At 36.3% G+C, this 24,701-nt stretch overlaps 1 protein-coding gene across 27 annotated transcripts in view; it reads left to right on the top strand.

Annotated features, from left to right (window-relative positions):
- Window positions 1-24,701, top strand: part of RIMS2 (regulating synaptic membrane exocytosis 2) — a 647,490-nt gene that overhangs the window by 220,437 nt on the left and 402,352 nt on the right. For 3 of the 27 annotated variants that reach the window (XM_049853958.1, XM_049853952.1, XM_049853951.1), the window contains exon 1: window positions 21,673-21,794. The exons of the other annotated variants lie outside the window; for them this stretch is intronic. In XM_049853958.1, the coding sequence (XP_049709915.1) occupies window positions 21,673-21,794 (122 nt within the window). Of the gene's footprint in view, window positions 1-21,672; window positions 21,795-24,701 lie in introns of those variants that run through there. 27 annotated transcript variants of the gene reach the window in all.

Genomic DNA, 24,701 nt, shown 5'->3' with positions numbered 1-24,701 from the left:
ACACTGATGACCAAAGACCGGATGAGTTGTGGAATGACATCAAGGACATCATCCATGAATAAAGCAAGAGATCATTAAAAAGACGAGAAAGAAAGAAAAGACCAGAATGGATGTCAGAAGAGACTCTGGAACTTGCTCTTGAAGGTTGAGTGGCTAAAGCAAAAGGAAGAAATGATGAAGTACAAGAACTGAACAGAAGATTTCAAAGGGCGACTTGAGAAGACAAAGTAAAGTATTATAATGACATGTGTAAAGAGCTGGAGATAGAAAACCAAAAGAGCAGAACACTCTCGGCATATCTCAAGCTGAAAGAACTGAAGAAAGAATTCAAGCCTTAAGTTGCAATAGTGAAGGATTCCATGGGGGAAATATTAAATGACACAGGAGGCATCAAAACAAGATGGAAGGAATACACAGAGTCACTATACTAAAAAGAATTGGTCAGTGTTCAACCATTTCAGGAGGTACTATATAAGCAGGAACCACTGGTACTGAAGGAAGAAGTCTAAGCTGCACGGAAGGCATTGGCGAAAAACAAGGGTCCAGGAATTGACGGCATATCAATTGAGATGTTTCAACAAATGGATACAGCGCTGGAGGTGCTCACTTTTCTATGCCAAGAAAGTTGGAAGACAGCTCCCTGGCCAACTGACTGGAACAGATCCATATTTACACCTATTCCCAAGAAAGGTGATCCAACCGAATATGGAAATTATTGAACAATATCATTAATATCACGTGCAAGTAAAATTTTGCTGAAGATCATTCAAAAGTGACTGCAGCAGTATATCGACAGGGAACTGCCAGAAATTCAAGCTGGATTCAGAAGAGATGCGGAACCAGGGATATCATTGCTGACGTCAGATGGATCCTGGCTGAAAACAGAGAATACCAGAAAGATGTTTACCTGTGTTTTACTGACTATGCAAAGGCATTCGACTGTGTGAATCATAACAAATTATGGATAACATTGCAAAGAATGGGAATTCCAAAACACTTAATTGTACTCATGAGGAACCTGTACATAGATCAAGAGGCAATTGTTCCAACAGAACAGGGGGATACTGCATGGTGTAAAGCCAGGAACAGTGTGTGTCATGGTTGTATCCTTTCACCATACATATTAATCTGTACGCTGAGCAAATTTGAGAAGCTGGACTGTATGAAGAAGAATGGGGTTTCAGGATTAGAGGAAGACTCATTAACAACATGTGTTATGCAAACAGCACAACCTTGCTTGCTAAAAGCGAAGAGGACTTGAAGCACTTATTGATGAAGATCAAAGACCAGAGCGTTCAGTATGGATTACACCTCAACATAAAGAAAGCAGAAATCCTCACATCTGGACCAATAAGCAATATCATGATAAACAGAGAAAAGATTAAAGTTGTCAACGATTTCTTTTTACTTAGATCCACAATCAACACCCACGGAAGCAGTAGTCAAGAAATCAAAAGATGGATTGCATTGGGCAAATCTGCTGCAAAAGACCTCTTTAATGTGTTGAAAAGCAAAGATGTCACCTTGAAGACTAAGGTGCATCTGGCCCAATCCATGGTGTTTTTAATTGCCTCATAGGAATGTAAAAGCTGTACAGTGAATAAGGAAGAGTGAAGAAGAATTGATGCCTTTGAATTGTGGTGTTGGAGAAGAAAATTGAATATACCATGGACTGCCAAAAGAACAAACAAATCCATCTTGGAAGAAGTACAGCCAGAATGCTCTTTAGAAGTAAGGATGGTGAGACTACGTCTTACATTCTTTGAACGTGTTATCAGGAGGAATTAGTCCCTGGAGAAGGACATGATGCTTGGAAAAAAAGCACAGGGCCAGCAATGAAGAGGAAAACCCTCAATGAGATGGGTTGACACAATGGCTGCAACAGTGGGCTGAAGCATAACAAAGATTGTGAGTATGGCACAGGACCAGGCAGTATTTTGTTCTGTAGTACATAGGGCTGCTATGAGTCAGAACTGACTCGATGGCACCTAACAACATCTCTGGAACCCTTGATTATGTTGCCTTACATGGCAAAAGGGACTTTGCAGATGTAATTAAGGTTTCAACCTTAAGATGGAGAGATAATGCTGGATTATTTAGGTGGGACCAATCTAATCACATGAATCCTTAAAAGCTGACAACCTATCCTGACTAGGCCAGAGAGATGAGGCAGAAGAAGAAGGAGGAGAAATTCAGAGCACAAGAAGGACTTGTCTGGCTGTTGTTGAGTTTGAATATGGAAGAAGGGGGCCACAAGTCAAAGAACATGGGGACTTCTAGAAGTTGAGAACCATCCGTGGTTTATAGCCAACAAGAAAATGGGCGCCTCTTGAATTCTGCCAACAACCTGAATGACCAGGTAATGGATTCTCCCCTAGAGTCTTCCAAGGAACTCAGCCAGTACGTTGATTTTAGTCTGATGAGATTTTTACCAGAGTTCTGACCTGCAGAACTCTAACTCTGAATTTGTGATAATTTGTTATGACAACAATAGAAAACTAATACATACTCCCTAGTGTGTACCTACCACATTTTATTTCACATTCCTCAGTTGTTATTAGGTGCCGCCAAGCCTATTCTGACTCATAGCGCCCCCATATACAACAGAATGAAACACTTCCTGGTCCTGCACCATCCTCACGACCGTTGCTATGCTTGCGCCCATTGTTGTAGCTGCCGTGTCAGTCCATCTCATTGAGGGTCTTTGTCACCATTCTCCCTTTAAGGAGCATTCTGGCTGTATTTCTTCTAAGACAGACTTGTTCTTTCTTCCGCAGTCCATGGTATATTCAGTATTCTTTGCCAACGCTGTAATTCAAAGGCATCAGTTCTTCTTTGGTCTTCCTTATTCATTGTTCAGATTTTGGATGCCCATGAGGCAATTGAAAACACCATGGCTTGGGTCAGGTGCACATTAGTCCTCAAAGTGACATCTTTGCTTTTTACACTTTAAAGAGGTCTTTTGCAGCAGATTTGCCCGATGCAATGCATAGTTTGATTTCTTGACTGCTGCTTCCGTAGGTGTTGATTGTGAATCCAAGTAAAATGAAACCCTTGACAACTTCAATCTTTTTTCCATTTATCATGATATATTCCTTATTGGTCCAGTTGTGAGGATTTTTGTTTTCCCTATGTTGAGGTGTAATCCATACTGAAGGCTGTAGTTTTTGATCTTCATTAATAAGTGCTTCAAGTCCTCCTTGCTTTCAGCAGGCAAAGTTGTATTATCTGCATATCTCAGGTTAATGAATCTTCCTTCAGTCCTGATTCTATGTTCTTCTTGATATTGTCCAAAGTCTTGGATTATTTGCTCACCATACAGATTGAATAAATATGGTGAAAATACAATCCTGACGCACACCTTTCCTGATTTTAAACCATGCGGTATCCCCTTGTTCTGTTCGAACAACTGCCTCTTGTTCTATGTACACCTTCCTCATGAGCACAATTATGTGTTCTGGAATTCTCATTCTTCACAATGTTGTCCATAATTTGTTATGATTCACATAGTCAAATGCCTTTGCATAGTCAATAAAATACAGGTAAACATCTTTCTTTTTTTTAAACATCTTTCTGGTACTCTGTTTTCAGCCGAGATCCATCTGTCTTTAACAATGACATTCCTTGTTCCATGTCCTCTTCTGAATGTGACTTGAGTTTCTGGCAGTTCCCTGTCCAGTACTGCTGCAAACGCTTTTGAATTATCTTCAGTGAAATTTTTACTTGTGTGTGATATTAATGATATAGTTCGCTACTTTCCACATTCTGTTGGATTGCTTTTCTTTGGATCCATATTTGGGCACAAATATGGATCTCTTCCAGTGGGTTGGCCAGGTAGCTGTCTTCCAAATTTCTAGGCATAGATAAGTGAGTGCTTCCAGCACTGCATCTGATTGCTGAAACATCTCAACTGGTATTCCATCAATTCCTGGAGCCTTGTTTTTCGCCAATACCTTCAGTGCAGCTTGGACTTCTTCCTTCAGAACAGTTGGTTCTTGATCATATACTACCTTCTGAAATGGTTGAATGTTGACCAATTCTTTTTGTACAGTAATTCTGTGTATTTCTTCCATCTTTTTTTGATACTTCCTGTGTTGTCCAATATTTTCCCCCATAAAATCCTTCAAGGTTGCAACTTGAGGTTTGAATTTTTTGTTCATTTCTTTCAGCTTGAGAAATGCTGAGCATGTTCTTCCCTTTTGGTTTTCTAGCTCCAGGTCTTTGCATACCTCATTATAATACTTTACTGCATCCAGACTCCTTATTACTGCAAACAGTACATGTAGTACATATGTACATCCTTGTACATATAGCCTTATGGACCTATTCAAGACTTCCCCTGCAGTCTGAATATCTAGGTGTGGAATTACTGTGGCATAGGGTGTGTGTTCTTTATCTCACTAGTTCTGCTGCCCAGAATGGCTCTCTGAGCTTTCTGTCCATACTCCATTGAACTTGCTGAACTCATGTATTAGCTCTAGTGGCATTTTTTTTTTTAAGATTCCTTGGAATTTTCTGATGTTGATTAAGTAAAAGACATACAATGTTACATAAAAGTGGTAAGAGTGACATCTTTGCCTTGTTCCCAGTCTTAGGATGAATGCTTTGACTCTTTCATAATTAAATGTGGTAGCTGTAGATTTTTCATGGATACCCTTTATCAGGTTGAGGAAATTCTCTTCTAGTGCTAGTTTGCTGAGGATTTTTATCATGAATGGCTGTGGAATTTTGTCAGTTGTTTTTTTCTGCATCTAGTGAGATGATAATATGGATTTCCTTCGTTAGTCTGTATATATGGTGAAGTACATTAGCTTTTTTCAAATGTTCTACCAATCTTGCATTCCTGGGATATCCCTCTTAGTCATGATAGTATTATTCTATTAATTGTTAGATTTGATTTACTGATATTTTGTTAAAGAGTTTAAAATTTATGTTTATGAGGGATGGCGGCACGTAGTTTTCTTTCCTTGTAACACTGTTATTTTGGTATTAGGGAAATGCCACCCTTTTAAGATGAGTTAGAAGTGATCTTTTATCTTAATTTTTCTGTAAGAGTTTGTGTAAAACACTTATCATTTCTTCTTTAAATATTTGGTAGAATTTACTTCAGATGCCATTTGGGCCTGTAGTTTTCTTTATGACTAGGTTTTTTTTTTTTTTTTTAAACTATACATTCAATTTCTTTAATAGATACAGGGCTGTTCAGATTACCTATTTATTCTTTAAGCATATGGATATTCTTATAGTCTGTTTTTATAAACCATGGTAACTGTATTTATTCTGGGGATGTCTGACTAGTTATTTGAAAATTATTTTTCCTTTTAAAATGCTGGAGACAGAATAAGACATTTTGACAGAATACTCCTCTCCAACGTAACCTTATCCAGTTTCTTAATTTCAGTAGTCATTTCTGTATGTCTCTGGCTGGAGTTTGTGAATTTTTACTTTTCATCCAGCCTCATTTAATCATTTAATCATAGTTGTTAAAAACCAAAACCGCTTGCCGTTAAGTTGATTCCAACTCATGGCGACTCTATAGAATAGGACTTGATTAAATTTTTTCACTTATTAGTAATTGCTTTTGAGAACTGCTAGATTAGAGATTAAATTTTTAGAAGCCTCCACTACCAATAAAGCATTTAATTATATATGGACAGGATTGTATAAAGTAACCTAAACTAAATTGAACTCTCAACTTCCTTGTCTATTTTTCACTTGATTTCTGGCTGTTGCCTTGAGTTGCTTATGTGGTTTATTCCTTTGCTTCTTATAGTGCAAAAGATCCCTGATGATTCTAGTTTCTGGGAGTAATATGTAGGAATATGTCCAATATGTAGGCGTTGTGACAGGATTTTTTTGTAATGATCCTGGCATCTTTTGACTGTAGCCTTTATCTGCAAAGATACTGTAGTCATTGAGAAATTTGGTTTAAGGCATTGAAAGAAAAACTTTTTTCATTTATAAGACATTAATAGAAATTGTCCAATTCATTATTTTAGATCATGTGTATCCATTTTGTGTTTGTGTATGTATATGCATGCATGACTTAATAATGATACTAGTAGATTTTTTCTTAAATGTTTTTGTGTTAACTTTGTGTGATCTTTTTAATGTCTAGGAATCCTGAAGGATGAATTAGTATCATTCATCTCAATATAGCTCAATCCATGATAAATTGCTATTTCTTTAAGATTTGGGATGCAGTTTGTTGTTAAGAACACTAATATACATCACGTGGATTTCTTCTTTAGTAATCTTTGGTAACTATTTTTTTTCAAACAACTAAGATAACAAAGCTACGTCGTTTAGAAAAGTAGTTACCGATAATCAATTATTTTTCATTTCTGTAATACACCCTTGAGAGTTGCTTGTATATATTATTTGACACAGTTGGAAGTTTTGAGGAATGATTTGGAACCCTTTGTATGGGAAGAAGTTCTGTCAAGGTTGGTTTGAAGGATCAGTTCTCATAGTGCTCACCACATTACACAGCGCTTGAACTGGAAAATTAAACTTCAGAGTGATCCGCCTCCCATACTGATGCAATCCCTTCCATTTTTCCCTTTCATTTCTTCTTTCTTTTACTGTATTTTCAACTGACCATTTTTTGGTTTGTCTGTTTTCCAGATGTTAGTTTTCAACTTATTTTTCCTCAGTAATATTTTAAAATTCTTATTGATCTTTACATTTATCCAATCTCTTTAACCACTTTAGTATTCCTTCTCACTGTATAAGACTTAACTAACATTGGTAGAGCTGGATTGGTAAATTTTAAAGTTACATCTCTCAGAAAAAGTTTCAAATGTCATTCATATAACCAAGACTGTAAGACTACAGAGTGTAAGGAATCCAAATTGTTGTAAAGTAAAATAACTATTTCTGATTTGTATCATGAGTCAGAATCGACTCGAGGGCACTGGTTTTTTTTTTTTTTAATGATATGTATGCGAAATTTGCTTTTGTAACTTATTTCATGTAATTGAAAGTTTTGAGGTATTATTTAAGATCACTGTTCAGAAGGTGATGAGAATCCCATTTCTCCTGGCCACCTTTGCCTAATAAGTGTTAAATCAAACATATTTTGATCCAGTGTGTTAGTGCATCTTCCTGTTTTATTTTCTCAAAAAATAAGAGATGTGATGCAATGTATTACTGTCCAAGGCTTAAGTCTTTCTTATTATTTGTATTCTTACAGTATTCTTTCTTCTTAAAATTCTGGTGGTACTTATAAACTATAAAATTATTTTTCATTTTAAATCAGAGCATGCCTAGGAAGTTGCTGCATGACAGATATGGTAAAAACAAACAAACAAAAAACCAAACCTGTTGCCTTTGAGTCTATTCCAATGCAGCGACAAACATGGTAGTACTATGTAAAGAGCACTGTACTGTAAGTTAGGAGATAGAAGTGCTGGCTCAAACTTTGTGGCCAACTGGTTGGACAAAAGAAAAAAAAGCTTTGGAGAAAACAATGCATCTGATTTCTTTTCTGTAAATTGAGATTTTTTGGTTCTATTCCCAAATGTGATAGGATGCCATTAGATGGTTTAGCATGGGAGGAACATGATATGATTTGTTTTTGTATGGTCATTCTGTCATGTAGAGAATGGGTTGTAGGGGACAAGAATTGATACAGAGAGTAGTTAGGAGACAACTGAAGTGTATTCCAGGAGAGAGATGTTGGTAGCTTGAACCAGAATTGTAGTAGTGAGAAGAAAAATGCTGGTGGAATTCCACCCCACTTTGAAGGTAGTGTTGGCATAACCTACTGATAGAATAGATGTGTGTGGTGGGGTGTGAAAGAGAGAAAACAAGTACAACTCGTAGATAAATCATGGTATTGTTCTAAGATGGGAAAAAGTGAAGGAACAGGTGTGGGCGAAGAAATCTAGAATGCTGTTTGGCCATATTATGTTTGCAATGCCCTTTGACTTCTATTTGGGGATGCCAAGTTGACAGACATTTATTTGAGTCTGGGATCCTATGGGGAGAGCAGGGTAAAGGCATAACATATAGAGGATATTTAAAGCCAGGTGACTGAGTTGTCAGTGGAGAGTGTATAGATTAATGAACAGAAGAGGTTCACAACATAGGCTTGGGAATTCCCAACATTTAGAGATCTAAGAGAGGAAGAAGAGGCAGCAAAGGACACTGAGAAAGAACTGCCACTGAGCAAGGGGAAAAGCCAGAGAATATGTCTCAGGAACGAAGAGAAGAAATGATTTAAGAGTCATGGATAATATAACATCAATATCAAATGCTACAGAGAAGTCGTGTTAAAATAATAATAGAGAATTGTCTATTGAATTTGTTGTTGTTATTAGGTGGCATTGAGTCAATTCCAACTGATAGTGACCCCATGTCCAACAGAATGAAACACTGCCTGGTCCTGTGCCATCCTCACAATTGTTGTGGTGTTTGAGCCCGTTGAATTTGGCAACATGGAAGTCGTTGGAGACATTGATAAGAGTAATTTCTATGGAGTATTAGGGATAGAAACTTGAGTGGCATACATTTAGAAGAGAATGTGAAATGAGGAAGTGGACATAGCAACTATAGACAAGTTCTTCCAGAAATTTGACTGTCAAGAAGAGCAGAAAAATGGAGCAGTACCCGGAAGGGAATGTGGGGTCAAGGGAGGTACTTTTAAGATAGGAGGTAATATAGTAATAAAATCACTGGTGACTTGATTCACACATAAAATAAATGTTATTCATTTATCATTACAACTATCATTAGAACCAAAGGGCTTCTAAATAAACTAAATAATTTAGAAAAGAGCAAAATATATATAAAATTTATAAAATAAGACTTGTTTGTGTTATGCTTTCCTTTCCTTTATTTTCTGCTTTCAAGTTTTGTTCTTAAACACTTTCAGCCATAAGTAGCTGGGATCTCTTATTAATCATGAGCTCTGTCTGTTTCTAAGGGCCAGCCATGTATAGTTGTATTTTTTAAATTTGTAGGATTGATTGAAATACATATAGATTTACATGAGATTATTTGCATGAGGTCTTCTGTTTTGGCTGAACAAAGACTAAAGATTTTGTTTGCTTACCTTTTACCAAGAGAAGAAAGGAGCATGATGAAGGGAACTTAGAAGATGCCTGTCCCCGGATCACCTTCATAGTTGAGATGTGTGCCCTATGGTGTAAGTGATTTCAGGCTGGAACAGCTATTTTCAGAATTGTTTTGAAACATAGGGTCACTGTCTTTTGGCTTCTAGTCTACCACATGCTCCTACCTTTATGACTGCTCCTCCTCTGTCTCCCTTGCTGGCTTCTTTACTTGGCACTTAATATGGAACTTAGTTCTCTGATGCTCTGACTTAGACTTTTTTTTTTCCCCTCCACTTTGAACTTTTTCTGTGGGTATTTCATCCACTCCTTTGTTAAAATCATTACTATCATGCTGATCTTCCTAAATTTATGTCTTCAGCTGAGAACTCTCTTCTGAACTACAGAGTGACATATCCAATTGCTTTCTTGATCTGTCTTTTTAGCTATCTTCCATACACTCAAATTCAACAACTCTTCATCTTCGCCTTCCTCCTCCTTCATCTTTCTCCTCCTTTAGCATTCTCTGTCTCAGCAAATTTAAGACCGTCTGCTTGGTTACTTAAGAGAGAAACCTGAGCATCATTTTTAACTCCTCTCTTGACCTTCATATACCACCTCCCGCCCCCACGGCCAATCAGTCACTAACTCCTGTTGATTCAATATCTACCTTTTTACATTGTTCCTTTTGTCCCACCTTACTCTGTTCTCTCTAGTCTAAGCCACTAATATCATGCTCAGACTACTGTATTAGCTTTCTAATTGATCTTACATCCATACTCAGTGAGATATTATGATGTATTTCCTTCTCTGTGTTTCTTGTTAATCCCTGAAACTTCTCCATTCTGACAGCTAGGACTTGATATATCTATTGACTCAAAAGATGGTTGTTAAAGAAAAACAAAGTTATTCATGGATTTTAAGGATTAGATATCAAAATATGCAAGTTTTCAATGCCCTGTAGGGGTAGCTCCCCTACTTGATTTCTTCCTAAATTGTCCCGCTGGTTCTTTGATTATGTCATATAAGTGTCACCTCTTGCCTTTTGTATACACTGTTCCTCATATCTAGAATACTCTTTTGTTCCACTCTTTGCTTGACTAATTCCCACCATTCCATGGTTCTCACCTGAATGGTACTTCCTCCAGGAGACTCTTCCTTGAACTTTTGAACTCCAAGCTAGTTCAGGGCAGCCTGTTACAAGTTTCCCTCACAATTCTAATCATAGTCCTCAATAACACATACAACTAGTCACTACTTACTTTCCTCACTAGACAGTAGTCAGAAACCCATGTGAAGACTGGGATGATGTATTTCCTTCCTTCCTTCCTTCTTTCCTTCCTTCCTTCCTTCCTTCCTTCCTTCCTTCCTTCCTTCCTTCCTTCCTTCCTTCCTTCCTTCCTTCCTTCCTTCCTTCCTTCCTTCCTTCCTTCCTTCCTTCCTTCCTTCCTTCCTCCCTCCCTCCCTCCCTCCCTCCCTCCCTCCCTCCCTCCCTCCCTCCCTCCCTCCCTCCCTCCCTCCCTCCCTCCCTCCCTCCATCCCTCCATCCCTCCATCCCTCCCTCTTTCTCCCCCTTCATTTCTTCCTTCCTTCATTCCTTTCTTTTTATCTCCCTACCCATCTCCTAGGTCTGTAATAGCCCAGGAGACTCACTGTTGAACTACTATAATTGCCTTTAAACAGACTCAGCTTAGAGGTACCATTAATGATGATTCCATTGGGCTTTTTTTGTTATCTCAATACATGTAGAAGTCTTTGGAAAGCTGCTGAAGAGTGAACTTGTTAGGATTAAACCTGCAAAGGAGGCTCCAGCAAATGCCGTAGTCCTAGCTTGCTGTCCTTGAAAGTATTCGAGCAGAAGACATTAAGGATTTTTTTTTTAAAGGAATACCAAATTAAGTGACAGAGAGGCTTAGTTGACTTTAATAGTTCCTTCAAAATTTTAGGCTGAATTTCAAATATCTTCAGCCCCCATCAGCTATGGTTACAAAAGGGATTGCATCAAGAATGATAACTCTGCCCCTGGACACCCTTATAACTCAGTAATGAAGTCACTCCTGAGGTTCACCCATCAGCCAAAGATTAGACAGGCCCATAAAACAAAATGAGACAAAATGGGCATACCCACTCAGGGGCAAGCACGAGAAGGCAGGAGGGGACAGGAAAGCCGGTAATGAGGAACCCAAGGTCAAGAACGGGAGTGTTGACATGTGGGGTTGGCAACCAATGTTACAAAACAGTATGTGTATTAATTGTTCAATGAGAAACTAATTTGCTCTGTAAACCTTCATCTAAAGTATAATAAAAAAATAAGAAACAAAAAGAAACAAAAAAACTCTGAGACAAATATTAAAAAAAAAAAGAATCATAATTCAAACCCTGATGCCAAAGCCTGGCAAAGGCAGTACACACACACAAAAAGAAAATTACAGAACAATATATCTCATGAATATAAATGCAAAAATTCTCAACAAATTCTAGCCAATAGAATTTAGATCATATATTAAAAAAAAAAAACACCATGACCAAATGGGCTTCATGCCAGGTATGCAAGGATGGTTCAACATTAGAAAATCAATCAGTGCAATCCACCACATAAATAGAACAAAAGCAAATAAACACACGATCATCTTAATCGATGCAGAAAAGGCACTGATAAAGTCCAACATCCATTCCTATAAAAACTCTCAGTAAAATAGGAACAGAAGGGAAGTTCCTCAATGTAGTAAACAGTATGCATACGAAATCAACAGCCAACATCATTCTCAATGGAGAGAGGCTGAAAGCATTCCCCCTCTGAACGAGAAAAGACAAGGATGCCCTTTATCACCACTCCTATTTAACATTGTGCTGGAAGTCCTAGCTAGAGCAGTAAGGTAAGAAAGACAAATAAAGGGCATCCAGATTGGAAAGGAAGAAGTAAAACTATTCCTCTTTGCAGATGATACGATTCTTTACATAGACAGCCCCAAAGATTCCACAAGAAAACTATTGAAATTGATAGAAAGATTCAGCAGAATAGCAGGATATAAGATCAACATACAAAAATCAGTTGGATTCCTATAGACCAACAAAGAGAACTTTGAAAAGGAAATGAGGTATACAATACCATTTGTGATAGGCCTTAGAGAGGTAAAATACTTAAGAATAAATCTAACCAGGGATATAAAAGACCTATACCAAGAAAACCAAAAATCACTATTGCAAGAAACTATTGCAAGAAACCAAAAGAGACCTACATAAATGGAAAAACATACCATGCTCATGAATAAAAAAAAGGAGGACTCAATATTGTGGAAATGTTAATTCTACCCAAAGCAATCTACAGATATAATGCAAACTCGATACAGATAACAACAGCATTTTTTAATGAGATCGAAAAAGTAATCATCAGTTTTATATGGAAAGGAACGAGGCCCCGGATAAGCAAAGCTTTATTGAAGAAAAAGAACAAAGTAGGAGGCCTCACATTACCTGATCTCGGAACCATATAGCCATGGTAGTCAAAATAGCCCGGTACTGGTACAATGACAGACACATAGACTAATGGAACCGCATTAAGAACTGAGACATATATCCAAGCACCTGTGGTCAGCTGATCTTTCACAAAGGACCAGAGTCCATTAAATAGGGGAAAAGACAGTCTTTTTAACAAATAGTGCTAGCAAAACTGAATGCCCATCTGTAAAAAAAATGAAACAGGACCCATACATCACACCATACACAAAAAATAACTCAAAATGGATCGAAGACCTAAATATAAAACCTAAAATGATAAAGATCTTGGAAGAAAAAACAGGGACAACTCTATGGGCCCTAATACATGGCATAAATTCAATACAAACCCAACTAACAGTACACAAACACCAGAAGATAAATTAGGTAACAGGGAGCTCCTAAATATTAAACAGTTATGCTTGTCAAAAGACTTCACTAAAGGGGTAAGAAGAGAACCTATAGACTGAGAAAAAATTTCTGGCTATGACATATCTGACAAGGGTATAATCTCTAATACCTGTACAATGCTTCAATACCTCAATAACAAAAAGACAAAAAATCCAATTAAAAAATGGGCAAAGGATAAATAACAGACATTTTACCAAAGAACACATTCAGGCAGCTAACAGACACATGAGGAAATGCTCGTGACCATTAACCGTTGTTGTTGTGTGCCACTGAGTCCATTCAGACTCACAGCAGCCCTGTAGGACAGCGTAGAACTGTCCCATAGGGCTTCCAAGGAGTGGCTGGTAGATTTGAACTGTTGACCTTTTGGTTAGCAGCTGAGCTCATTAGCCATTAGAGAAATGCAAGTCAAAACTACAATTAGATACCATCTCACACTGATACTACTGGAATGAATCAAAAAAATAGAAAATAACAAATGTTGGAGGGGTTGCAGGGAAATTGGAAGTCTTACGTACTGCTGGTGGGAATGTAAAATGGTACAACTACTATGGGAAACAATATGGCACCTCCTTAAATAGCTAGAAATAGAGATACCATATGATTCAGCAATCCCATTCCTAGGAGTATATCCTAGAAAAGAAAGAATCACTACACGAATAGGCATATGCACACCCATGTTCATTGCAGCATTTTTTACAATAGCAAAAAGATGGAAACAACCTAAGTGCCCATCAACAGATGAACTGATAAACAAATTATGATACATTCATACAGTGGAATACTACACAACGAAAAGGATCAATGATGTATCTGTGAAACATCTCACAACATGGATAATCTGGAGGACCTTATGCTGAGTGAAGTAAGTCAATCACGAAAGGACAAATATTGTATAAGACCATTGTTATAAAAACCCAGAAAGAGTTTACACACGGAAAAAAAAAATCCTTGATGGTTACGAGGGAGGGGAGGGGTAAAAAACAAACAAAAACAAACCCATTGCGGGTCAAGTCGATTCCGACACGTAGTGACCCTATACGACAGAGTAGAACTGCCCCATAGAGTTTCCAAGGAGCACCTGGTGGCTTCAGACTGCCGACATTTTGGTTAGCAGCCATAACTCCTAAATCACTAACTAGATAATACACAAGTGTTAACTTTGATGAAAGGAATATAGGGGAAGCCAGCACAGCTTGACCAAGGCGAAGTCATAGAAGCTTCCTAGACACATCCAAACACCTTGAGGGATCGAGTTACTGGAGCTGAGGGCTGGGGTGTTCTTGGGGGACATCCAGGTCAATTGGCATAACATACCTCATAAAGGAAATGTTCTACATCCAACTTTGGTGAGTAGTGTCTGGGGTCTTAAAAGCTTGCAAGTGGCCATCTAAGATACATCTATCGATCCTGTCACATTCATTGCAAAGGAAATGAAGAAAACCAAAGCCACAAGGAAAATATCAATTCATAGGATTAATGGAGCACATGAACCACAGCTTCCACCAGCCTGAGGCCAGAAGAACTGGATGATGCCTGGCTACCACCACTGACCTCTCTGATCCGGATCACAATAGAGGGTTCCAGACAGAGTGAGAGAAAAATGTAGAACAAAATTCAAATTCACACAAAAAAGATGAGACTTACTGGTCTGACAGAGACTGGAGGTTCCCCTGAGACTATGGTCCCCTGACACCCTGCTAACTCAGATCTGAAGCTACTCCCAAAGTGTATCTTTCAGCTAAAGATTAGACAGGCCTGTAAAACAAACAATAACATACCTGAGGAATGTGCTTCTTGGTTCAATCAAGGATACGAGACAAAATGGGCAACACCTGCCTGAAAGCAAAGCCAAGAAGACAGGGAAGGGACAGGAAACATGGGGGGATAGACATGGGGAACCCATGGTGAAAAGGGAAAGGGAGAGAATGCTGACGCATTGTGAGGATTGCAACCAATGTCACAAAACAATTTGCGTATAAATTTTTGAATGAGAAACTAATTTGCACTGTAAACTTTCACCTAAAACACAATAAAATTAAAAAAAAAAAAAAAGAATAATGACTGAAATTTCCCTAGATGTTTGCCCCCGTTTGTATCTTTTACGACTTCAGTTTCCTGTCAAATCACCTCCTGAATCTTTGGAAGTACACTCACGTATCATATATGTTTCCACAGTCCTTTAATTCTTTCACTCCCATATTCTCTTCAGTGGCGTCTGCTGATTACAAAGTCACTTGAGGATGAAACCTCATCACTGCTGGGCCCTTCAGTTCCCAGTCAAAGGTGGTGAATCCCAAGGCTGCAACAACAATTCAAGGTGCTGTGTTTTATGCAGGTATGGGGAGAACGACTCTCTCCTCAAATTGCATTCATTCGTTCAATAAGTATTTATTAAGTACTGACTATAGTTTTGTTTTGTAGGCACTTCTCTAAGTACTAATAGAGCCCACAGGAAGGAAAGAAAGAAAAAAAGAGGCAGAGACAGAAAGACAAAAGGAAGGGAGGGAGGGAAGGAGGCAGGCAGGCAGGGAGGAAGAAGGAAGGCAAAGAAGGGAGAAAGTAGGCTAATGGAAAAGATCAAATAATTACGTTCTGAATCACTGCTCTTTACATTTAGCCTTTATCAGGCAGCGGGTTACTACTTACTGCATATTAGTTGAACCTGTTACATATTCTGGGAACTACATATATAGAATATATTTTAGTTTATGGAGAGTGTTGTATAATGTGCAAGTTATGGTGAAAAGAAAGTACTTTAAACTTTATTGTTATACCTTTATGTGGATCATTTTTTCTTTATCATTGAACCTGACTGATGTTCTTAAGGCTTCTAAGGAACCTTGGTTGACAGCCCATGTTAAAGCTGAAGCAGGTATTTGTGTTTATGGACTAGGTAGCCTGGTAGCCTTTGGGAGAAAGGACCCTCCCTTTTTTTTCTCCAAAGTAAAGTGGAATTGCATGAAAAGAAATAAATTATGGCTGGTAACTCTTGGAAGCCAATTTATTACATAGTAGTTCATTTGTTTCCATGTTTCTCTGAAGCACCTTAATAGTTGTGCCAATGGTTGTTATGTCTCATATCCTCATATAATAGCAATGTAGCCTGTATTTCTTTTCTGACGAATCTACTTGCACTTGGAAATTACTTGGTAGCAAAAGTGACTTGTAGAGGCAGTTTGAATGCTTAGGTGTGAGTCCCTGGAGTCCCAAGTCTATAAACATTTCTTATACTGTGGCTCCTGGTGATTGTAGCTGTTAGAGGTGGAGTTGGATCTCATTGATGTTGATGTAGCTCCCTGAAATTGTAGCGTTGTTTCCAGTGATTCTCTTGATAGTTCTCAAGGGAATATGTACTCAGAGCTGGCAGCCCAAATGCTGGAGGGACTTGCCAAATTGTTTTTTCCAGAGACTCAGTTCCCTTTCCTCTACAAGTAGAATCTAGGTGTCACAATAGACAGTTTCTTTGGACAGTCTCACTCTGGAGCTTAAATCTAGGATTGGTATTCTTTTGCTGCCAGCTTTTAGGTGTGAGAACTACTCTGGCAAAAACAGCTCTAGCACTGGACTACTGAGGCAATCCTGTAATTCTGCTCAGAATAAGCTGGAGCCAAAGCACAATAGAAGTAGTCCTCATGTTCCTGGCCTAGAAATAGGATTCAGAGAGGGAATAATGGTGGTGGGACTTTGTACACTTGCGGGGGCTTTCACTGTGTTCCCTTTTTTCTGTCTGAATTAGATGGTAGAAACTGTGTTTAAATTATGTTCTGCAGCAGTGGGGAGAACTAGGGACAGACAGTGTTCAAGCCCTGGGAAATACTGGTACTACAAAAAATTTTTGTGCATCAGAAAACATATGGGAATCAAGACATAATTTAAAAAACTTATTATAAAAACTGCTGTAGATAATGTAGAACAAAACTGTGTTCTGATTCTTATCTGAGTTTTTGAGAGTACAAATATACTACTCATGTTTAGATTTGTAGTGTACATATTTAGATCTGGGCTATTCTTCCTCTCTTACATCCTTGAATAGTATTTTATGAGCCACCCTAAGTTGAAACATAAGCTGAGTTACCTTTTTAGAGTACCTTATCTTTACTTCTTTTGTTAGAAATTCTATTATCTGCTTTTTGCTTATTTGCAATCCCTTGGTGACTATTTCTGTGATCCTTGCTTCAGGAAAAGATGTACAACCAAAAAAACCAGTTGCCATTGAGTCGATTCCAACTCATGGTGACCCTTGTGTGTCAGAATAGAACTGTGCTTCATAGGGTTTCCAAGGGCTAATTTTTCAGAAGTAAATCACCAGGCCTTTTTTCTGAGGCACCTCTGAAAACTTAATTATTTTCTTTACAGCAAAACTACTACTAATCCCTGTGAGGATATCTCTTCTTTCACACTTGGTGACTCAGCATTTGCTAAAAAACCATAATCTGTCCGCTAGCTTGGTTGGCATAGTTACCAGCATAACTATGTGGCTAACTAACACTGGAAGAATTCCCCAAAACCCTAGAGCAGCTCACCGTAGTGTGAAACGTGCTTCTCATTGTTTATTTGATATGTATTCTTGGGGTGGTCTGAAATGTTCTCACTCAGAGATAATCAGTATTAACATTTTGGTGTGTATTCTTCCAGTGTTTGCTCAGAAATTTTGAATATTTTAAAAAGATTTTGGTACATATTACCGAATTTTTCTTGAAAAGGTTGTATCACTATATACTCCTACCAATAAATGTGGTACGAAAGTACCCATTTTCTGTCCTCTCTGGTTAATACTTTGTGAATTTAATAGGCAAAACTCCATTATGTCATTGTTCTTAATTTGAATTCTTTTGATTATTTTCGATAGAACTCTTTCATGTGTTTATTGGGTTTTTAAATATCTTTTTAATGAAATTGCTTTACTCTTAAAATTTTCCTAATACCTCACTTTTGAGAACTTTTGTAAAGCATTGTCATTTCCAATGAGCTGCTAAGAATTCTACCAGGATAGCCACAGGGAAACCAATTGCCACTATGTGAGAATGCCACATCTGTGAGAGTTAGTGTCTCTCTGCTGTACTTAATGTAAACGTGGAGCTATTACCTGGAGGACATTCTGAATTAATCTAATTTTCTAGGAAAAGGGTAGGAATAAACATAGTATCCCCTTAGCACCCAACAGATAGAGGTTGCAAAAGAAACTATAAGTATTCGTTGCATAAATAAATGTGGTAAATAAGAGATACCTAAACATAAGTTTTAGAATTCTGATCTAGGTAATTTGATCCCTTAAGTAGTTCATAAATATTATGTACTTTAGACTTTATAAAATGCATTTACATGCATACGTGTTTTAATATTTACAGTAAAACCCTATGAGGTAAGCGACGCAGCTTGTTTTACATTTGAAGAAACCATAGCTCAGATATATAAAGTGAATATCTTGAAGCTTTATAGTTGACCCTGGGTACCATGTTATTTCTGTTCTCGTATAAGCCTCCCATATTAATGTTACTTGTGAGTCTAGACTCTACAGAAATTTCAAAAGAAATTTTAGCCATAGACATTATTTGTAATACTCAGGAGATTCACAACAAATCACAGGGTCCATCCAAAACACAATGTTTTTGAATGCAAATATTGCTGGCTCTTGTAATTATAAGCCTTATAAAATGACCTGTAGGCTAAATAAAAACAAAACAAAAAAACCCCACAACAACAACATAGAAGTGAAGTACCAAATGAAATCCTGTGGTGCTTTCCTATCCTATTTATGGAATGTGACTAAAAACAGTTAACTTCTCAATAAAATTTAGGTATCTGTTCATTTGATAAATATTTATTGAGTACCTGTTCTGTACTAGACTCTGTGCTAGATGAATAAGACAAAATGAAGGCTTTAACCTTATGGAACAGAGGGTGAAAGACATTAAAATTTTTTTTTTTAAATAACATTTATGGTTTTGCTTCTCTTGAGTGCTGTAAAGAGCAAGTACAGGGTGGAATGAGAGTTGATAACTAGGCATCTAATCTAGATCTGAGAAAGCCTTCCTGAGAAATTGATGTTTGAGGCCTTGAGGGTGAATAAGAGCAGGTGAAAGGTGGTAGTATGGTAGGGAGGTATACTAAATTACTTCTGGGTTATTGAGAGAATGGAAAGAAAGCTGGCCAGTAGTGTGAGTGCTGTCTGGTGAGAGGTGGGAAAATAAGGTTATGAGGAAGGCAATGGCTATATTGTTGACGCCTTCAAAGGAGTCATTTTAAGTCTCATCCCATTGCTGTTGCCATTGCATAGAACATTTTTGAAACTCCTTGTATGACATTGCCTTCAGCTCCAATTTTGAAACACGTGGGAAAAGAAACATTTTTTTTTAAACAAAAACATTTTGCAGTGTAATCACTTTCTTTTTTAGTCGACTTGGCTCAAAGGGCTTTTGATTACTTATAAGAATTAAATCTATCCACAGGGGAAAATAATATTTTTTCCATCACCCTGTAAGCTGTGAAATTTACTTAAAAATAACCAAAACCCCTTAGAAAAACAAAGCCATTGCTGTCAAGTTGATTTCGACTCATACGTACCCTATAGGACAGAGTAGAACTGCCCAATAGGGTTTCCAAGGAGTGGCTGGTAGATTCGAACTGCTGGTCTTTTGGTTAGCAGCTGAGCTCTTAACCACTGCACCACCAGGCCTCCTACATGAATATAAGAATTTTTAAAATGCATATATTTAAACTTGTAGAAATTGACCTTTTTTATAGGTATGGAAAAGCAGAGCCATTGTAATTGAAAGCACAGCAGGTTGCTTCTGTTTGAGTTAAATGGAAGAAACTTATCTGAAGCTACTGAGAGTTAAAAATTTGGAGACATTTTCTCTAACTGAAATATCATTGATTATGCCACCATCAGATAGTTTTCCTATAGAGCCTGGCCTGTTTACAAATAGGTGTGTATATTCGTGTGTCTAAAAAAGAGCATAGGAAATGGAGTCCAAAGACCTCCATTCAAATATTCTTCCTACCTCTTACAAGTTGTGTGCTCTGTAATCCCTTAAGGCCTCAATGTATTTTCATCTGTAAAATGATACAGCATTAACACCTACATACAACATTTTCTGGATGATGAAAAAAAAAGCAGAAGTAATTTATAAACTAAAAATTACGTTAATATTATTATGTATATATACATGTATATTTGACAAATAGGTGTGCACCTATAAAAATTTAAAATAATAAATAATAGTCAAAATAGGAGTACTCTTAGTTGAAGACAAACCTATAATTGAGTATCTCAGTTTATAAAAGAAATAAATTGGTTGTTTAAAAATTTATATTATTACATGTTTACTTATACCACAAAAGAATTAGCCAGTTTTTTAAAACCTCTTAGTGTATTTAAATGCTTATGTATTGACAGTGCTATGTGTGTGGAAGGAGATAAAGGGGATTAGGGCTAAGAGTTGAGGTAAGAAAAGGGCTAAAAGGATAGACCCATTAAAGAAGGAGCAATTAAAGATCAGTAAAAAGTACTAAGCATCTCTAAAAATGAGTTGATTTTTAAAATATGGTTTACACATGACCTTTAGAGCATCTTTTATAGAAAGATGAATATACTGGGATAGAGAAAAACCAAATTTTACCCAAAAGAGAATCATACATTGAGAATGGGCAATGATCTTGGGTACCCAAAGACTACTGAAGCCTTTAGTAAATTGCTCTTTTATTCTGTTTCTTCTGAAAAATGTTATGACCACCACTATTAAGATAAATTAATAATAGTTGATAAAGTCTCCTTGGCCTTAGTTGTGATTTTTGGGTTTGTGTGAAAATTCATATTCAATGTGTACTGTTCAAGTTAATTATAATTGATAGGTTATACGTCTTTTAAAAATTATATACACTGTCATGTAGTCACCATGTATGGCCTTTAGAAAGGAACCAGATTGAATGATATTCACTTTTCTTTAAAAATAAATAAATGAAGACATTTTCAAATTAAATAAAAAATTAAGATGACTAATTCGATGTTTTCCAAATATGTCTTTAGAGGCATGACATTTTAAATGCAGGCGAGAAAAAGCATTTTATCTGTCTTATTTTTATTGCTTCAGGATTTCAGAAGAAGGATATACCACTTTTTTGTTTTTTACAGTGTTCTTCTGGTCCTCTGCAGCAGCCTGCACACTGAAGAGACCTATATGCTCCGTTGCTGGAGTTATTCATTTTTCAGGGAAACAGAATAAAGCATTGGGGAGATGTATAATTTCTCCTCCTCTTAGCCAGTAGTAACATTGAGAAGATACTTTGTCCCCATTTTTATGACTTCTGAGATTTTATTGCTGGCAGCCAGATGTGCTGAAACTCCTGACGACAGCATCTATTCATTGCATGTTTTTAATAGGCTTAGAGAAATATGAGTAGAGTACATGAAAGCAGCTCAGCTTCACACTTCATCTGGGAATGCCCAAAAAGCTTACTGCTGTTCAGAATTCTTGCTACAGTCAGGAGAAAGCCGAAAGCTGCACGGGTACTGAATCTTCTACGACTGAATTAGAAGAATAATGACTGTACAATTAACTATCAACCTCTGCTCATTTAAGCACAGTTTTTACAGAGATCAGGAGAAATATGGAACTTGATTGGCATGTTTTTATTTGATGGTGACTGCAAATAGGTGACTTTAAAGACAGGTGGTAAGGAAAAATTAGAGAAGGAAAAAAAGAAAATGCAATTTGAGACATTGCGCCAGGTCTGCAATTCTGTTTTATCTCATTTTCATGGGGTTTTTTCATCCCCCCCAAATATTTTACAAAATGAGCTTTTTGGACAAACGCTGAACAATGCAAGGTGAGTAGTGCTAAACCATAATTTATATCAGTATTAATATAGTCAGAATAATAATCTTTTATGACTGCAGACATTTTTGTGTTGAAATGTTAGTATTATTAAGGTTTTTAAAATCATATATATAACATTTTATGTAGTATCTCAATTTGGTTTTAAGAAGTTAAAGAAGCTTACTTCAAAGCATAAAAAACATCTTAAATATAACTAATTTGACCTCTGAAAGATAATACAGATATTAGGCTGTTTCGTTTTTTCATTTTCTAATAAATTAGCTTAAAATGTCTGATGTTTTCTTTGTAGTCATGGCAGTGATTAAATTGCATATGTAAGGATGGGACTATATAATCATGTGTGATTTGTTAGAAAATGAATTAGCAATCATGCATGCTGTTTGTAAAACATGCGGGAGATGTTTTCTAGGTCTAAGACATTTCTATATGCAGTGGAGATCAATACTCTTTTTAAACAAGCTATTTTATGGAACTGAGAATAATGCTTTGTATTAGGTTGGCTAGCTGGGAAGGATTCTTTGTTATAAATTCTTATTGCTTGTTCAGTCTGATCTTTTGTGGTGGAGGTTGTTAAATTGTGAGCATATGTTTTTGGTTTCTCTGGCTTGCACTAAAAGAGGAATTCCATTAAAGAATGCCTTTAAAATGCAGTTTTAACACCTCGTCCTTCCTCATTTAAGTTGTTTGCCTTTTGAGAATTTCTAATGTTAGATACCTAGTATGGAACATACCCCATCTTTAGTAAATATATGTGGAGGAAGAGTGAGAAAGAAATTCAGTGAACATGATAACGCACTGAAACCTTCTGGAAATTAAGGGGGACTAACAGTGCATAGAACATTGAAAGGCTTTGCTGGTCTTCCTTTTAGGATCTCTGAACAATGTGAGCCAGCCTGTTTTTTTTTTTAGAGATTTAAAAGAAAATACCCAGTAAAAAATGCCTGTCTTTATTTACTAAAGGAAAAGGAGGCTTTTAAAATTTGTTGGCATTTAAAATGTTTACTGATGAGAAATATATGTATGACTTTTGAATATGGAATAACATATCTATTTTTTATACAATCTCACTTATTTCTCTCAGTGTAGTTCTGTTCACTTAACTAATTTGATTTTGTCATATTTTATTTTTGGACTAATTTAAAATATATGGCAGTATATGAAATGTTAGGCATTCTATAATAGGCTATCTGCATTTTAAGATGTTATTTTCTTTTTACTTAATAATACTTTGCTTGAGTGTCAGTATTTTATGATATAAAGCATTCTGTATTATATGCTATATTTAAATAAAAGAGGCAATATGGTTTTTAAAAATTTCCATGACCTGAAGCTACCAGAGTTTCAGCATTTGTATTCATTCTTTATAAATCTTTTCCTAGTTTTATTTCCATATTTTCTCTTAATGCCACAATTTATGTGTTTAAAAATACCACTGTTAGGGCTAGATGTATGTTTACTTGCTGTTAACAGTAGTTGGTTATGAATTTTAAAATATGAAACTAGATATTTTTTAAAGGAATTGTGTGCATTCCTGTCACTATGCCTTTGCTCTGACTTCAAGTTTCTCCTATTGTTGGCATGCTTATAATTGTAGTGCTATTAAAACTCTGGAATTTTATGCTGCCACAATTAAACATTAAATTGAAAAGTTCCCCATGCTTTCATAAGACCAATCCTGTCTTATTTTGATTCTCTTATCCAAAATTATCTAAAACTGTTAGTTAATCAATAATTTATTCTGCTTTAGGAAGATAAAAGCCTTGCCTTTATATGTTCTTAAGTAATTAGTATTTAAAAAACATATTATTTCACAAATCACCAAAACACCACTATTTCACAAATAGATCTACTGATTTCTATAAATAATCAATTACTTGACTTACTTCTAAAATTAGTCAAATCAGTGATACAACTAGCTGTTATATTAAAAGTATACAAAGTAAAAAATAAGTATATATGAACTTGGAATTAATGCTTTCATGTATTCTATAATATGCTTGTACATATTAATATTTTGGTTATTTCTTGTGTCCAGGTCAAATATAATGCTCTTTAAAAATTTTTATTCTGCTTAATTTTTTAAAATAATGGCATATGCTTCAGCGTTTTCCTTAAAATTGAACTAGAAAGTAAGATGAAGAGTAAAAAATCATTCTTGAAAAAATACCATTAAAAAAAATCTGAGTATGTCATCAGAAGATGTGGTCCTACAACAACTTTAAAATTCTTTCTAAACAACGGATCCTTCGACTTCATGGATTCGACTTTTATGATTTTGAACATTTTAAGCAGCAATTATATAGCCATCACCTCTGGGCTGATTAAAATATCATATTATTGTTTGTATTTGACATTAACTATCTCTTTTTTCTAAATTGGTAGAAAAAAGCATCATAGATATGGACAGTAAGATTATATCTTATTCTCAACTGCTTTTCAGGAGAAGTTACTAGGAGAATAGTACTATACATTGATTGTAGACCATAGATTAATAGAAGGGGACCCTTTCAGGGAGTTTTTAAACAGAGCTGTTTCCTTAGGTAACTAATCTTATCCATAAATCTGCAACTCAGCTTTCCTCAGTGGTTTATATGGTACAGCAGGTTACTTCCATGACATGTTAGCAATAAAATGTCGAAAGATAAAAATCTCTTGTAATAATTGCTACAAAAAATTTACAGAGTTTAACTTGTCAAAAGAATAAAGATTTTAAATAAAACCAATAATATTTTATGTATCATAAGTTACCAAACTGGAGAATAATGTGGGTTGGTAAACTATTTTCTTACCTAATAAATAATTGAAATTTATAAGTGAAAATAATTAGAATACTTTAGGCTAACTTTTCATTGGAAACCATATAGCACAATGCTCTTATGTTTCATACTGAATGTTC

The sequence above is a fragment of the Elephas maximus genome, chromosome 15, assembly GCF_024166365.1.
Source record: "Elephas maximus indicus isolate mEleMax1 chromosome 15, mEleMax1 primary haplotype, whole genome shotgun sequence".
Lineage (NCBI taxonomy): Eukaryota > Metazoa > Chordata > Mammalia > Proboscidea > Elephantidae > Elephas > Elephas maximus.
This window is presented reverse-complemented; position numbering and strand designations above follow the sequence as displayed.